Raw genomic sequence first — 18,225 nt, 5'->3', positions numbered from 1 at the left:
ACAGCTTTTCACATGAGTCCTTTTTTCTATAGGACACTGACATGTCTGTCTAAATATAGAAAGATTTTTTTTTTTATACCAAAATATTACCTTTCACATTTACACTCCCCAGCTAGAAAATCAAAGGTGTAAGCGTCCAGTCTATGATTGAGGATATCAGCAAAAGTTTATAAAAACATTTTAAAGCCATCCTCATCGATTTGTGTTGGCTTAAGTGAATGTACAAATCAGAGTGAAGCCTATATGTGTTTTTTTTTCTCCCCTCCCTCTATCAAAGTGTCCAGCGTGCAACAGGTTTGCACGGTGAGAAAAGACCTTGGCTGTTTTAATCTGTGTAATGAATAAGAACATGCCAACGTGGTAATGGATGCCTGCCACCGCGCTGCTAAATTATTCAGGGTCTGGGGAACCAGAGAGGCGGCCAGCGGGATCGGATGGACCCGCTGTGTCATCAGTCCGCCTCTGCCCACCTGGCTCCCCTTTCGGCCCGTCCACCACGGCTTCATGCGTTTTAACCAGGTGGCCACATGAGAAGCCTGTAAAGCAGCCCCGACGATGGGCGTTCACATGGGAGGAGACCTGGCCAAGGCCGGCAGGTCAACTGGTCAGCAACCTGACAGGCCTCAGATACAATCAGAAGCATGTTGGACCGAAACTATTGCTTAGTTCCTGAAGACTTTTGGGCCTTTTACAGTTCCCAACTATTTCAGCACCATGGATAGCGCAGCACAGGTTGGCTCAGGTCGCTCCTGCGCTGTCCATGGTGCCGAAATACTGAGCGCACTCACTGTAGCGTAGGAATGCCTGGTTTCATTTTGTCATCCTAAACCTAACTCTCATGTTTTGTTTATGCTTTTTAACACATGTACTGAACATGACCTCGACAGATTTCATTCTTTTTCACGGAAGTGATGATATAGACGACACATGTTGATATAATAAACACGTGGAATAGAAAAATAAAATATCTTGTAAAAAGATGAATACTAGGCCTCCTTTAAAAGAAACTTTTAGAATAATACGATTTGTAAAAATGTCATAATGATCAAGGTTTTATTCTTTATTTTGTTGGATTTATGCAACGCTTGTGCACAGAAGCCAACATTTTGCAACTTGTAAGCTGAGCAGAGGAGCAGGTGGGAGGGGAGGAGGAGGGAGGCTGAAAGAGGAGGAGGAGGAGGAGAAGGAGGAGGGCAGGAAGAGCGAGAGAGGGATGCCGGGAGGCGCTGCCGATGTTAACAGCTCAGTCTGGTGTAGGAGAGTAGAGGAGCTCTGTAGCTGTCCGCTCCCCGGCTTTCATGTCAGGGGCCACACTGCTTGCGAGGTGCTTGCAGGGAGGAGGATGATGACCATGAACGGCAAGCAGCATTTCTCCGTGCACCCGGCTCTGCACGAGCCCAAGTATCCCGGCCTGCACTCAGGCTCGGAGGGCATGCGCAGAGTCTGTCTGCCCGCCCCGCAGGTACGTTCAGGTCGGGGGAGACTGGCAGTGGAGTAGCAGCGGTTTGAGAGGAAAGGTGGTGGTGGGGGTGGGGGGGGGGGTGCTGGTTGGGGGTGGGGGGGATATCCCAGGAAAATATGCTGTTAAGTTGATTTGACAGGACTTTGTTCTATCCACTATCTCTCTCACTCTCTCCTCTGTCTGTGTTCCCCCTCTCCCCCTCCTCCCAACCCCCCACCCCCCCAACTCTCATCCACTTCTATTCAAGCAATGCTCTTGCTTTCATATTAATTTTTATGACCTGCGCTTTGAGGAGGGTTCTCTCCTCTCCTCGGTGCTGCTTGCCTTTGGAAAATGTTTTTTAGATCCTGAGAGCTGCCTGACAGAATTCCCCACTGACTTCAGTATGCGCACTCTTGCTTGCAGCTGCAGGGCAATATATTCGGAGGCTTTGATGAGAGCCTGCTGGCACGGGCAGAGGCTCTGGCGGCTGCTGACAGCATTGTCTCTCACGGCAAGAGTCACCCGTTCAAACCAGACGTGACTTACCATACCATGAGCAGTGTCCCCTGCACCTCAGCCTCCTCTTCTTCCTCCACCACCGTGCCCATCTCCCACGTCCCCTCCACCATCGCCTCCCACCACCATCACCACCACCTCGGACAGACCCTGGAGGCCGGGGACCTCCTGGACCACCTCTCCACCAGCCTGGCCGTGACCGGGATGGGTGCTCCGGAGCCTCCAGGGATGACCACGGCGGCACACCACCACCAGCACCCTCACCACCACCTGCAGACCATGGGGCAGCTGCACCAGGCGATGGCAACCATGGCCCACCCTCATTCCCTGTCAGTGCACGGCGGCATGGCGTGCGTCAACGACGTGGAGTCGGATCCCAGGGAGCTGGAAGCCTTCGCCGAGCGGTTCAAGCAGAGGCGGATCAAACTCGGGGTGACCCAGGCGGACGTCGGGTCAGCGCTGGCCAACCTCAAGATCCCCGGAGTGGGGTCCTTGAGCCAGAGCACCATCTGCAGGTTCGAGTCTCTCACCTTGTCCCACAACAACATGATCGCTCTCAAGCCGGTTCTCCAGGCCTGGCTTGAGGAAGCCGAGGCTGCGTACCGGGAGAAAAGCAGCAAGCCGGACCTTTTCAACGGGAACGAGAGGAAAAGAAAGCGCACCTCCATCGCCGCGCCGGAGAAGCGCTCTTTGGAGGCGTACTTTGCCATCCAGCCCCGGCCCTCCTCGGAAAAAATTGCGGCCATCGCCGAAAAGCTGGACCTGAAAAAGAATGTGGTTCGAGTGTGGTTTTGCAACCAGCGGCAAAAACAGAAACGAATGAAATACTCTGCGGTGCACTGAGTTTCACACATCATGAATAAAATAGCCTACTACATTTTTGATCGAGTGATTAATAATAGCCTAAGTAGCCTAACTAACAGGGATTTATCAACTGCTCTTCACTTCTCATCTGGGATTATCTCCAAAAAGACATTTGATTTGATTTTTCAGTTGGTGTCACTCACTCTTCGCTGTTGCACTTTTTTTCCATATGGGACTTACACATGACTGTGTTATAGATCTGTGAGGAGGGAGGGGTTGGGGGTTTGGTGTTGTTGATCATGTATCTTGCACACTGAGTATGAATATTCAGTCAATTCACCCTGACAGTTCGTCACATTCAGGGATATTAACTCACTTTTTTTTTTCTTAAAAAACCATAAGGAGGAGTTGAGAGGCTACATTTATGGACTGTTTAGTTGTCAGTGTTAAACTGAAGGAGGATGAAGGAAATAGTGGTTTTGTGAAAAGATTTTTTATTGTATTGTTGGTGGAGGTCAGAGTTGGCCCTCCACATCACTGGCTCACATATGCAGAAGTACACCATCATATCTTCACCTGTATTTCCACCTGTTTTTTTATCCATAAGACTTAAGTGGAATGTGAGTTCAACGATGAGAGAGGTAAAAAAAAAAATCACCCACCTTTTTAAACCAACACCACGATTTTTACAAATCTGCTCTCTCCTTGAACTATGTGATAGTAATTTACGCACAAAAAAGAGTAATTACAGAAACTCTTTCACAAGGTATGACACACCGACTCTCTTTATCTTTAATAATTAAAAAAAAAATGGAAATAACACCTTCATATATGAAGCACATCCGTGTGGCTTTTGGCTGCTGCTATATTTTAATATTTTGATGTGAACATGTTTTGGAGCATTACAGGTGAGCTATATATTTATTATATAGCCCGGATATATACAGTATATAGGCCTACATCACCTAATTTAAGTATTTATTTATTTTTCTCACTCTTCTTCCTCACTTGAAAAAAACAAATGTGTGAAGTTTAAGCTTAATAAATTATTGGTTATTTTCTAAAATTCCTTTGAAGCAGCGACTTTGTTATTTTTGTGCTTTATTAAACTGCATTATTTCAATCTCGAGGTTCCGGGGCCAAGTCTGTAAATGTGGCAGTTTAGATGACCTTTAAGTTTAACATGGGTTAAACGAAAATTGTCCAAGTCAGAACATCCAGAGTCGCACCAAAGGGCGATGAAATCTTTGTAAACTGTTTGTTGTATTGAAACTCTTCGGACTCTTTTATTTATGAATCCCCAAACCTCTGCTGGGATTAAATATGCATCGTCGTATATGATATAAGCACCGCATAAAATAAAGGGCCCTCCATTTTCACAGTGGTTTTCACACCGCGCAGCGCACAATGTGTGTCCTCCATACACTGCTGCTAATGGCCCCTTCCTCTCTAATTAGTGCACTTTTAATTATGGATGCCCTCATGTCACCGGGGTTATGTCGTGCATGGGCTTTGAAATTATTAAGTAATGACGATGCAATATTAATTATAGGCTATATTGGTATAAAACGGAGCAATGTGGAGGAGCTGGGAGGAGAAGGCTGACTGGGAACCCTGGTGACTCTAGGGAGAGACGAAGTGGATACACTACAGGTTGACCGAGGAAAGAGGGAAATTTAAGTACCAGTTTTATTTATTTATTATTATTATTATTTCTTTGGCTAAGTAAGTATTTTTTCCATTTATTATGTTTATTTTTATTTGATTTATATTTGATTTCAGCGGACAGGGTTGCAATTTTCACCAATGTCTGTTTATATAACGTAGGCCGACAAGGCCATTTTACCTGAGCTACTATTATCATTATTGTTATTAGGCCTATCATCATTATTATTGTTACCATCGAAAATAAGTGTGACTCTAAATTGCAATTAACGTATGTTTATGCGTATGTTAGTAAAATAACATTTACATTTTACTCCAAATTCCTGATTTTCTCTGAATCCAATCAGAGCAATGGCCACTTTCTTATATATATACATATATATATATATATATATATATATATATATACATGTATATATAAAAAGCAACTCTAAAAAAAATTAAATAACATAAATGAAAACAAAATAATGAAAAGCTTCCACCGGATTCCTCCCACAGTCAACATGACCTCCGGTTGTGTGATTTTCCCGGTGAGACTGTCGGCGGCTTGTTTCAGCCAGAGGATCAATACTTTGCAATTACACGGAAACGTTTGTGGCACTTATTAATATTCTCTTTGATGCAGAGATGTGATTAATTAGTCTTTTTATTAAATTATAATTTATGGTGTTAAATATGACTTTGTGAGGGGAGGGCGAGATGAAAACGCAAACGTAAATCCTTGTCGTTGCGAATGCGCTTTTTTCTTTAAACTGTGTGTCACATTTTTCATGCGGAAATATTTTACAAGGTTCAGTCGAAGTTTCGTCATGAAAATTTTTTTATTAAACTTTCTAAGAATGATAGTAACGGTTATTACAGTTATTAAGATTGTTCAGGCATCAAAACTCCACATGTCGTAGTTGAATGAGAAGTTTGTGCGAGGTTAAAAAAAGGAGCTTGGGCCTGTGAATAATTGATCTTTGTAATACCCGTATTGATATCATAACGCACTGGCTGTGTGGTAAGTTGAGCTGAAGGCTTGTGAGCGTTAGCAGCATGTGGTTACTGAGGGCACCTCAATAATTCAGCAGCCGCTGAAAGGTATATTGCATTTTCTCATGCAATAATAGCGACGTGTTGGCTCTACGGGCCAATTTGTGCATTAGTCTATATGTAAATATGAGAACAGGTTTTGAATCAAACTTTATGAACGTTGATTTATTGTTGAAACGACTATGAATGACGAGAGATGAAAGAGATTGAAAAATTAAAATAAAGAGGTAAAAACAAACAGAAAGAAAGAGAAGAGGAGTTTGAGAGAAAAGGAGACTGTGTGTGTGTGTGTGTGTGTGTGTGTGTGTGTGTGTGTGTGTGTTTGCTTAAGATGTTTTCATGCAGGACAGACCATTTTTGACAGAATGAGGATGAAAGCTGTGTTTAATTGCTGAGGAATGCATGCACATACATGCACATACACACGGTCTGTTCAACCCCCACCCCCAAGACAAGACACCCCGAACTCAATAATTCATCCAGTGCCAGTAGCAACAAATGAGAATGTGACCAGAGCGAGGGGAGACAGCTACCTCTGCCTCTCTATTAGTCACCTTCTATTATCATCACAAGCCAAACCGGCTCAGGACCCACTACTGCTCACAATGCTATACACATAGGCTACCTGTGTGCAGCACAGGCCTGGGCACACACACACAACACACAGTACAAATACACATACACACACGCGCGCACACACACACACACACACACACACACACACACACACACACACACACACACACACACACACACACACACACACACACACACACAGTGAGTTCGTGTTACTCTCTGGAAACTTGAGGCCAGGGTGATGGGTGTCTTTTAAAGGTGTAGCAGGAGATGCTGTCCATCTGTAGCTCCTGTTCCCTTCTTTCCTTTTCTACACGTCTGTGTGTGAAGTGAATCCACATTATGTGTTTTTATCAGATGAGGGTAAACAGAATCTCTTTTCGTGGCCACAAATATTAGTATATTGGTGGTGTATTTCTACTGTATGAAATTTAAGGAGAGGGGCTCTTACTTCTTACTTCACAGTTTAAGTTCTTAAAAAAACATGATGAGCATGTAAAATACAATATATTCTTACACAGTAAATTAAACTAGCCTACACTAATATGTAAAATAGCTAATCGGCTCCACTTAGGCCATCTACAGCATTAAAAAGCTGCTTACACTTGTAATAAATATCCATACATGTAAAAATGTCTGCAAAGTCTGAACTTCCTGATAGACTTAGTGTAAATTTAGCTGATAAATTTACACTACGTTTTTTTTGTTTTTACATCAATACAGTTTTGAATGCAGGACTTTTACTTGTAAAGGTGGGATCTGAACACTTCCTCCAGACAATGAGGCAACAGGCAAACAGGACTGATTGGCAAAGAAGTCGCATAGTGCTGACATAAATATTAAATTAATTAACTAACAGAAAGGGAATCACAAACTATTCTGATAATTGATTAATTTAAGTCATTTTTCATTTCGTTAGTGCTTCAACTCTGAAGGTTTCCTGTTTGTCTCTGTGTTATTTCATTGTAAATTGAATATTTTTTAGCTGTTTAGAGCATCACTGCTGAGTACAGCACTGTTGCATTTTACATTATATTTTAAGATTGTAATGGCTAAACGATTCATTATTTAATAGGAAAAAAAACACTTATTGTTAGTTACAGCTGTGTCACAACTAAAGACATGTGCTGACTGTATTTATTACTAAATTAATTTTAAGCAAAACTTACAAATGAAATAAATCAAATATATCAATGATTAATGGGTTGAAAACATACTAATACATAATGAAAATACCAATGGCTTCTCTTCACACAAGATTATTAGCCTGATGCTTCACTAAGCATCGGCTCCGCAGAGACAACTTCTGTCACAGAGAAACATTTAGAGTCTCAGAGTCTGTGTGTGAGGTCAAGCTGTCTGCCAACTAACACACCATACATTATGCAGAGCGTATTGAGACGTGCACCACACACACATGAGGAGATGTGAGCACAGGGAGGGAGAGAGAGAGAGATGGTAAGGGGTGAGAGGGGTAATTGCGTAGTCTAAATTTCAGCATACATTAACAGCGTTTACACTATTTCTTTTCTTCCCTGAGCTCTGCTGAAGTGTGTATTTGTATTCCGATTCCAAAAAATACAAAATAAGAGCGTGGGATAGACGGGACATTATGTTAGAGACACTAACAGAAACTCACTAGAAGCACCTAATTCATTCAGCGGGCCTGAGGAAGAAGTATTATACACCCCATTCATTATTCAAGTCTTCTCCATTATCAAAGTGCCCAGAGAAATAAGATTAGCCCAGCCAGAAATAACTCCCTGTGGCGTGATTTTTTTTTTTTTTTTTTCCACAAAGCACTTAGATGGTCAGGTGCAAGCCTGCACACAAAGTCAGATCAGAGTATATGAAGATATAATCACCATCCAGTCTGGTGAACATAATAATCCTCTCCAAGAAAATGTGGATATAGTGTAGTAGTGAGACAGGGGGGAAGGCAGAAGGGAGGATGAGAGGAGAGAAAAAAAGGAAAGGAGTATTAGAGGAAGGAGAGTGATGACAGCCAGAAAGAGAAAGTGAAAGATGAAAAAGAAAGGAAGGAATGAACAAAATGGAAATAGGAAGGGGAAGGAATTAAATGAAGTAACAAAATAAAGGGATGAAATGAAGTGGGAAGGAAGAAAGAAAAGATGTATGGAGGGAAGGGAGGGAGGAAAGGAGGAAGATGGGTTAAAGAAAGGGAACCCGGAAAGAAAGAAAGAAAGAAAGAGAAAGAAAGAGAATAAATCCCTGGTGTTTGACATGTCTGTCATCCTGACTGTCTGGACTTAGTTCTTTTCATTTCCAAGTTGATCATGTCAAGGTGAGTGTGTCTCTGCCGGCCTGAACAGTCTGACAATAAACTTATGTGACAGCAGGAGCACCCAGAGGACCCATAGCGAGGAGGAGAGGAGCCACAAGGAGGCTACAGCGTCCTGCACAGGAGGGACATCATCCAATCTACAGTCATGTCCAATTACACACTTTCTTAATGAGCTCATTTTCTTTTTGCTTTTTTTTTTGCAAATATATGTGCAAGAAAAATTGAATATAAATACTACATAGATGAAAACTACGCGCGGGCAGAGAAAACAAAATGACTATGAATGCAATATTAGGAGGGAAGAAGCTGTAACATGTGGTTGACTTAGAGGTACAAAAGATTTACAGACGCTGTCTCTCACACTCGGCCTTCTTCAGAGCAAGTATAAAATTCAGGAGGCCGTGGAAACACACAGTGTATTCTAATATGGCAGCAAAATTAAGATTCTGCAGACACACGTCACCTAAAAATCCACCCGTGTGTTTTATTTTTGTTAATATTAAACCAAGATGAATAATTTACATTTGATGAATAATAATCATGCTGCCCACAAAGCATGTAGACCAGAGTTTGCCAAAAACATAAAACATGTTAAAAAATGAATAAACAAATAAAGTCGAATGATAGAGGAAAGGAATGCATACTGTGTATATTCTACATCTCTGATAGCCTTGTGGGTAAAAAAAAAAAAAAGAAACATGTTATGAGGGCAGTGAAAAGCATCTTGGTGTTGACATGCACCATCACCCCAGATACTGCGTTCTGACTGAGAGCACACACCAGGGAAAATAACAATGGCAGCATCACTGTCGATGAACTGTCTGCCTCTCCCTCTCTCTCCCTCTCTCTCTCCCTCTCTCTACGGGGCTGTGCCTTTGAAGACAGACATGAAAACCAAGCCAGGCCACAGTGGGGCCCCTGAAGGAGGTCCCCTAGCAGATGCAGAAACCCGCCCTCCCCATGTGTGCTCCCACTGGCCCCAGGCCCTGAAGACAGCCCCGAGGCTAATCGACCAGGAGCACAATAAAAGAAGCAGCAGAGGCAGCCGGTGCTGAGCGAGTATGTCTGTGTGTGTGTGTGTGTGTGTGTGTGTGTGTGTGTGTGTGTGTGTGTGTGTGTGTGTGTGTGTGTGTGTGTGTGTGTGTGTTCAAGGCGAAAAACGTAGCATAAAGATATTTATCAAGCTGCTCTAAACATCAGTGAGGATCCAGGATCGGCGTGGCCTTTTACACATCTAAAGAGATTTATGTTGACATGATGCCGGTCAAAGAGTAAAGATTTGAACTCTTGTTGTGAGACGTTCCTCACAGCGATGGTCGACAGCACGATACCTGCTGCATCCCATCAGACCAGGTAGAAGAACAGAGCTGGTGGGATATGGTTGAATTACAGGCCAGGTTATATTGCCTTGGGGTATTTCAAGCACATTTGCATATTTGCAAACATTCCCACATGGGGTGTTACACTGGTAGCCACGACGATATTCACTATAGCCCAAACTAATAGTAGCACAACAGGACTAAATATAAATGTATCCTTAACTGAGGCCACATGATACCAGTGACACAGATTCCTTTAAATGACTTCATTACAAAATATAACGGTTGCATTTTTGAGATCACAACCGATCGTGATTCTTGTGTCACATTTTTTCTCATTCGTTCCCTGAGGCCATGCAGTGTGATGCACATGTGATACGTGTGATGTAAAGTCGGAATGACATCAAACTAAATCCACCTGAGTGGGTTTACTTTGAATTAATATTAAGCAAAGATGAAAGATTAACATTTTATGAATATTAACGATGCTGCTAACACAGTAAATATAGGTAAGGGCTTTACAAAGCGTCACATTATGTAATAGCAGAAATCTGTTGTTGAAATATCAATAAAATGACATAATTAAGTCAAGTCAATTTTTATTTATATAGTGCCAAATGACAACAGGGCACTTCTCAGCAGAGGTCTAGACTGTACTCTTTATAATATTGATTACAGAAACCCAAGAATTCCCACTATGAGCAGTGTCGAGGAAAAACTTCCTTCAAAGAGGCAGAAACATCGAGCTGAACCAGACTCAGGTTTCTTCTTCAAAGACATTCTGAATGTGAAATGAGTCCTCTGAAAAAGCCAAACCATACTGTCACTAGTTTGACAAAAAGACAAGAGACATAATTAGAATTAGCTAATACAAATTGTATTAGGCAATCTGATTTTTCTCACAGGGATGTGACCCTTGACCTTTTGGTTCAAGAAAGGCCTGATAGGGGAGGTGATGCGTTAACGTCCCTAAACATGCATTTAAAAATCATTCATCATCGGCGGAGTGTATCAGACTACATTACACTCTTGTGCTGAACTGAAGTGCGATTTTGAGCTTTTTGCCCTTTTTATTCTAAAATGTGGTATCATGTTACAAAACATGATGCATTTTCATTTATGAGATTACCCACCAGCACATGTAGCAGTTAAAATATCTTTCTCTCCCTGCTTCAATGTCAAAATATTGCTTAAATATTAATGCCTCAGTAAAAAATAATTAAACTATGTAATATACAGCCTAATATAACACTGACAGAGGCCATTCTGATGCATAATGAGTGGATCTAGGGGTATTTTGCTGATAATACTATTCTGCTTTTATTTAAGTGAGATTGTGAATGCAGGACTTTTACTTTTTATATCATTGTATTGCTTCTTTTACTTAAAAAAAAGGCTTTGAATACTTGCTGAATAAAGCTGTTTATGAGTCTGTGGAGTACAAGAAAATGACCATGCACTTTAATGAGCCACTGAACGTGCAGATATTTATCTTGTCTTCAACATAATGTCAGGTTGACCTGAGAGTTTATTTGTCCTTTGCAGTCCTTCAAGAAAAAATAACACGGGAGGGACGGTTATACAAAGTATTGGGAATATTCCAACAGTTCTATAAAAAGCACTGTTGAAAAGGAGAGTGATTCTCTTTATTTAGTAATGAGGGAGCCACGGTTCAGTAGCGCACATACACACAGCTCGATGCCACACAGAGACCCAACCACCACCAAGAGCAAGCCTCCCCATAGCTCTCACATTGCATCAAGTCACTGAGTGACGGGTACATTGTCCAAGGCAAGGGGGAAAAGAGTGGTGAAACATGTTCTTCTCAGAGAGCTCCTCAGTCAGTCAGGGAACCAGCTCACCACAGCCAGGCAGAGAGCACCTACACAAATGTATTTCTGGGGCGCCCTGATTGGTTGAGTGCACTCCATGAAAACAGGGTTCTTCAGAAGTTCTTTGTGGGCTGAATGATTTACAGAATCATTAATATTTGAGCGATCATTTGAACTTCTAAACGTTTCTGCATCTCTATTTTCCAGACCCATCAGGGTTTCTACACACACATAAATACCAAAATACTTAATCATGCCCCCTCCCCCCTGGGTCCTATTGAAAAGTAAATAAACTGATCACCTGGGTTAGAGCAACAAGTGCTCACACAATTTGATCTTTACTTGTTTTTCATTTTTGTATTCTGCACACAGATTATTCTACAATTAATCCACTTTGAATTGAAATAAATTTTTTTGATGTAAGACTTTAAGACTTTTTTTTTTTGCTGTTTTCAATGAGGTAAATGTAATGTCAAAATAGCCACGACAAGAGCTACATGTTAGGGTGAAATTTGCATTCAAGATCTCGAGATGCGAAAGAGTCAAGTCAGCAGTTCGAAGACCCTGATAGTATTTGTAAAATGACACACGGCACAACTTGCTACATTCATGAACAATAAGATTTATTTTTTCTAGAAACACTGCACAGTTGTATTTAAATAGTGTATAATAGGATTACAATAAATATATAATTTAAATATTTAAGTAAAAAAAAACATGCAACTGTATTTGATTGAATTTAGATCACAACACGTTTACCACAACAATTTCCAATGCAATGTTGTTAAAATGTATGTATCTCATAGTTTGTTGGGACTGGTCGCGGACGGTTGATTCCGTCTGGTGTTTCTCTGCTTGACACAGCTCTTCACATATTCAAAAAGTTTGGGTACAAGGATTTTATCAGCACTTTTCACCCCCTGTAGTGTCTCTGTACAGTTTACCTGAAAGACAAGAGATCCGGTCAGCACTCACGTTCCCATTTCATTTGTTTTCTATACACATCTATACAAAAAAGTTTGGTATCCTAAACCTTTCATCTTGGTATCACAGATTTTTGCCGCACACTGTTCTCGGTTCTTACATTTCTGCCACTATGGTAGGCCTCCAGGTTTCTCCAAAGCTTCTCGTCTAAATCGTCTTTGCAGAGTTTGTGAGAGTGTTTCAGGATTTGCTCAACTTTGCAGAAGAACTTATCCTGTGGGGAACATAATCAAGAACATATTAGCTTATCATCACAAACAAGGCAAGGGCAGTACAGCAGAAATACATGCCTCTGAAACTTCCAACATACATGTAAATGAATTATCCTCTTAAGTCTTGAATTTGGCTTTATGCTCTTACTACTCCCCTGGTCTGAACACGTAACACAATTGCACAATTATGTATGGAGTTAAAATATTCTACTGATTTCAAGTTCAAATTATTTATCACAAAAAAAAACAAAAACAAATGCATAAAATAAAGCAGTCACAGGTAGTTATGTAAATGGAGCTTTGCAAGAGATGTCATTACAGTTTCATTCAGTTAGTTTGTTCTGTGCTTTCCTTATTTGCCCATTAGAAAATGTATATACGAATACAAACAGGGTCATAGCTACTGCTGTCTTTGGTAATATTTCTGTTAATTATTACATAACTATCTTAAAATTTGATTGCTTTTAGGCTAAAATCTACATAAATTACAGGATTTCCTTTTCGACCCAACCACAACTATGTACATGAACTACAACCAACAATCTTTATAAAATGGAACACTCTGCTTACCTCACATCTGTATCTCAGAAGCGATACATCCTCTACAAAGTCCTGCAGAACATGTTAGAATAATGAGTTAACAGTAGTACGGGTGGCTTTTTTCAGACATTAAATGTTTTAAAAATATAACAGATCAATAAATGGTTTCCAAAATAAGGCATTAACAAGCAAGAACATAGTTGTGCTTATCAGATGGGTTTTTACCTTCACATGAGATGAATCGCAGCGTTCAGCCAGGTCAAGTACAGCATTCAGGTTGTCAGAACCATTCGATGAATTGCTGACGGGGTGAGATCTGGCAGGATCTGGGATGACCAGCAGAGCAGCAGCAGACAGCAGCAGAAGCATCGTCATCTTCATGATTCCAACTTGTTTTCAAGAAGCCCTTGAACTGATCACTCAGCTTGTTCTGAGGTCTTGACTGACAACACAGGATTTATACATGCTTTGCCCACGCCTTTGACATCCCCCTCTATTACAAAGAAAATGATATCGGTCAGCATTTTAAGATAAGATGTGACTGATTATGGTGTGGTTGAAAACTGAGGTATGTTTCTCTGAACTTAATCTATAGGGTGGTTGCCATACAAGGAAAAAAAAAACATTGTAACAAGCAGTTTTTATCATAGTTCATAGTCTGGGTGTTTCCAAAGTGACACATGAAACAAGATTATGAGAGGCGCAATTCTGGTCAAATGGAAAATAAGTGACATGACAAATTGTAGCATCATTTCCCATTTTTTGACACCTTTCTATTTCTACTTTTGGGTCTAAAGTAGCGAGGTATGAGATAACTTTCTCATATAAGATGAGGTTGTCTCATACAGGGGAGTTCATGACCACAGCAGTGCAATTCTCAAAACCCTATGGGAATTAAAAGGATCAGTCCCTTTTAAGGCTCTATTTCAATGGTAGAAACACAATGACCAGTGAAAAGAACTATAGATCTAGTGCACATGGATTGTGGGTCTCCTCCAATTATTTTTGTTCATATACAGCAGTAAGAAGTAGGGTGTGGTGATTAATAATATTTTCTGAGACAAATAGAGAAAAAGTTTGAATTATACAGAATGGCAAGGCATGCATATGTAAACCACAAGTGTGCAGCAAAGGGCAGATTAAGGCATTTACATTTGAGTTTGATAACATATCGAAAGTGTGATCATGTCATGTTTTCCACTGACAAAACACTTTTTGGCCAGTTTTATTTTGGACTGATTTAAATATTAAACTTAAGCATGGGTGAACGTGTTTTTTTTTTTCTAGGTCATTACGTTTCAACCAAGACACAAAACAGGTCTGTTCAGAATCAGCCTTCATTCAATCTTGTCATTGAATATATTAAAATGTGTATTCTTCCTAATGTCGACTCTGTGTTAAAAATGTTACTAAAGACCTGGTTTGATACTTCACAGTCACTTTATGATCACTTTACAGCCAATTCAGATTCAGGTTTAATATATAGTTAAATGAAAAGAAAAAGAAAAAAGAAAACCACCTAAGATTCTTTTAGTCAACTGCAGATGATGAGGATATTCACTGTTTTATTTAAATGCAATGAAGTAACATAATTCAACGGTTTAACCTGTGGTTATTCTCACACATACAGGACAACACAGACTTCATCATATGCCACTGATGGCTGGATTAATCCACTAGGGGGCCCTCTGACCCCCCATTCCTCTCACTCTCTCTCTCTGCTTCATGTGTGTACACTGTCACCTTGAGGTGCCCACCATATGTTTTCTGTCTCATACAGGTTTACCCTGTGTTGTATTATTTTGTTGGAAATTAATCAAACAAATGTTATTTAGGAAAATACACCACGCAAGCACGGTATCAAGATAGGATAGTGAAGGTCTTAAAAGTAGAACTTTGATACAAGGTCTTTACCACCTCTTTGCATTTTGTCAAATCACCACAAATCAACTGACACACAGTGAATGTTCAGAATTTGAGGACATTGATTGTCGGTTTTGCACAGTTGGTGCCACTGAGAAAAATGTGTAAAATGTGTGTATGGTGATGAATATATTGCAGGACTGACTCTGAACCATCAGTTAGTCCGTGTATCAGTAGATTTATCTTCTGATAATTCTGTAATACAATGACGACGGCAGCATTTCCTCTGTCAATTTTATTACAGATTTATTTTTTACACGACAAAGTGATGATAAGGAACATATCAGTGAAGCTGACTTGGTGTTGCTTTCCTGAATACTGAGAAACATTTTGTCTATCATCTAGGCTACTGATGAGAAACAATCACGTGGTCTGAAAGCATGCGAGTGATAGCCGTATAAGCAACATAGCCTTTCCGATGCCAGGCAGCACATGATTGATATAGTGACAAACCGTAAAGATATAAAAAAAAAAAAAAAGAGAGAGAGCGAACACGACATTCGTTATCAATCCATCTGCCTTCCTGTGTCTTATTTACAACATTTTATATGCAACAAAGGAGTCTTTACTTACGACCCTCAATATAAAGGGTGTTATACAACAGTTAGTTCCGATCAAGTAATTTGATTGAACGAGAGGCATTCCATGAATGCTGATATAGAGTACAACAGCACTGGGACTTTTAACCACATGTATCACTCCGCTTTACAGGTGTTCTATTAACCGTTAATTAGCATTACATTAACGGTCGGTGTCTATCCTAGACTGTTACAAACTTTGCAAAGAGGAATATATTTCCTGAAACAACATTTGACTTAAATGATGTACGGTCGTCAGAAGAGGATGACGGGAAGGAAAGAAGCATGGATACTTCAGCGCACACCTGAGGTAACGTGTAGACAAAGTAGCAAGCTAGTATACACTGTGCAGGTCAGGAAAATGTTTTTGTGTCGCTAGCAACAGTCCAGTAGAAGTCCAGTTGCGGAACTAGTTGTGTTGTCATAGCCAAATAAATGATAAAATAAACAGACAAATCATAATCAGTTGTTGCTTATTCAACTAATATGGCGGTCGTATAAGTGTTGTATAAAAGCAGTATCACACTCGAGCTCGTAATGTACTGAATATCAGCACCACTGTGATTATCTCCGTTACGTGGCCGCTTGGACCGAATCGAGGCCATGCTGATATTCAGTACATCACTCCCTCTCGTGTGATATTGCTTAATTAAGTGCCACTTCATATACACTGAGGTATATGCAACTAATGTAGGTCGATCCTCAGCAAACAAAATTAAACTCAATTTGGGACAGCTGATGCAGTAACTGAAGTACAGCTGCATTCAACAGCTGCAGGTATATATATCTGTATTAACACATTTTTAGACTGATTTATATTGAGTTCGACTATTTTAAAAGGACTCATGAGAAAAGATGACTTGTCAAAAGTGCATCTTCAAAAATCAATGCAACAGATACAACACGAACAGGATAATAAACATATATACAGCACAAAGCATTTCCATACACACTTCATTCATGGGCAACAAGATTTATTTTTCAGTAAACTTATTTCAATGCTGTATGATAAGATTACAATAAATATGTCATTCAAATACATAAAACAGCCTTAGCTTAAATATGATGACAAAAAAATAAATATGGGGGTCACAACAATTTCCATGTTTTGTTTTCTGCTTGAGAAGCAGTTTGAACACAGACCTTTTATCAAGTTGCTACAGTGACTGCTGTGCTCATTTAAAAACAGTAAATGAAAAAGTAAATACACGTTGCTACTAAGTAATGGCTAATGGCTACATTGTCTTGTAGTTTACTGTTGTGCTGTCTTGAACTATGCTGTCTGTGCATCGAGCCGAGGGACTGTAGATTTGTAGAATTGTACTGTATATAGCCTCTCCTTAGTAAAAAGAATCAATTATATAATGAAGACAGAAATAAAAACAAAAAATTTTAGTAACAACCTATTGTACCGAACCACACAATAAAAAAAAACAATCAAACACAAATCAATATCATTATCGTTATCAATGTCAACTTTTTGAAAATGAAAATGAGTAATTTTCAAACTAAAACTTCTCTAGGGAAAGAAGACAAATGCCTGAAAGCTCAAGTGATTCACTGTTAGACAGTTGGGACCCAGGTCTGGGAAGTACTCAGCGTTTGTTGCCCCCGATCCAGTTTCTCTGCTTGATACATTTGGTGAGTAATTCCATCAGCCTAGGTATTTGAATTTGGTTTCCTGTCGGTGTCACGTCCTTAAGTAATTCTGTGCAGTTTACCTGAAAGACAAGAAATCGAGTTGGGTCAGTGCAGTATCTATCTAGTGTCTATCTAAAGGTAGAGTGTGGAACTTTAAACCTTTGTAGAACTGATGTGACAAATGTGATAGCAATGGGAATTCTTACATTTTTGCGGCTGATAAATACATTCAGGTTTCTCACAAGCTCCCCCTCATCCTTCCTCTTAGTGATGTTTTCATGCTTCAAGAGGATATCATGCACTTTGCAGAAGAACATATCCTGTATGGAACATAAGCAAAAAAAAATATCAGCTTTGAAAAATAAACCAGGCACACACCTACTGTAAAATGATGAAAAATGGCCAATTCTATTTTCATTGCAATCTTTGCTTTTAAGTTGTCGTGTTTGGTTCCTGACAGAAGACAGATACAAAGCTAACACAAATATAAGTTCATAAAATACTCGTGCTACTGTCTAATTACAACAGTTACATTAATTTTGCCAAACACCAGTGTTTGAAATGCAAGCAACAATGCTTCAAAAAGATAAAACACTCTTCTCACCCCACAGCCGGTATCGAACAGATTCTGCACATCCTCCACAAAGAATTCCTGCAGCACATAATAGAAAAAATTGATAATTTATTATTCCAGGTGGCTTTTTGTCTGACATGACAGGTTTTAATAACATAAAATAACAATTTAATAAGCCAGAAAACAGTTTATCAGATGAGCTCTTACCCTAGTGAGAGACTCGTTGTACTTTTCAGCCAGATCCATTATACGCTTTAGGTTATGATGAGTAGGACTG

At 40.1% G+C, this 18,225-nt stretch overlaps 1 protein-coding gene across 1 annotated transcript; it reads left to right on the top strand.

Annotated features, from left to right (window-relative positions):
- Positions 1 to 1,342: 1,342 nt before the first annotated feature.
- Positions 1,343 to 2,803, top strand: pou4f3 (POU class 4 homeobox 3). The gene is made up of 2 exons (XM_022738990.1): positions 1,343 to 1,462; positions 1,868 to 2,803. Exons 1-2 carry the CDS (start codon positions 1,343 to 1,345, stop codon positions 2,801 to 2,803), a joined length of 1,056 nt encoding a protein of 351 aa, XP_022594711.1.
- The last annotated feature ends 15,422 nt before the right edge of the window (positions 2,804 to 18,225 follow it).

The sequence above is a fragment of the Seriola dumerili genome, unplaced genomic scaffold (assembly GCF_002260705.1).
Source record: "Seriola dumerili isolate Sdu_G_001 unplaced genomic scaffold, Sdu_1.0 BDQW01000040.1, whole genome shotgun sequence".
Taxonomy (NCBI): domain Eukaryota; kingdom Metazoa; phylum Chordata; class Actinopteri; order Carangiformes; family Carangidae; genus Seriola; species Seriola dumerili.
Note: the sequence above shows the minus strand (reverse complement) of the source record. Positions and strands in the feature narration are given on the sequence as shown.

Coding starts and splice junctions, on each gene's coding strand:
- pou4f3 (XM_022738990.1), top strand. CDS start 1,343: ATGATGACCATGAACGGCAAGCAGCATTTCTCCGTGCACCCGGCTCTG. Junction 1,463..1,867: donor TCTGTCTGCCCGCCCCGCAG/GTACGTTCAGGT, acceptor TCTTGCTTGCAG/CTGCAGGGCAATATATTCGG.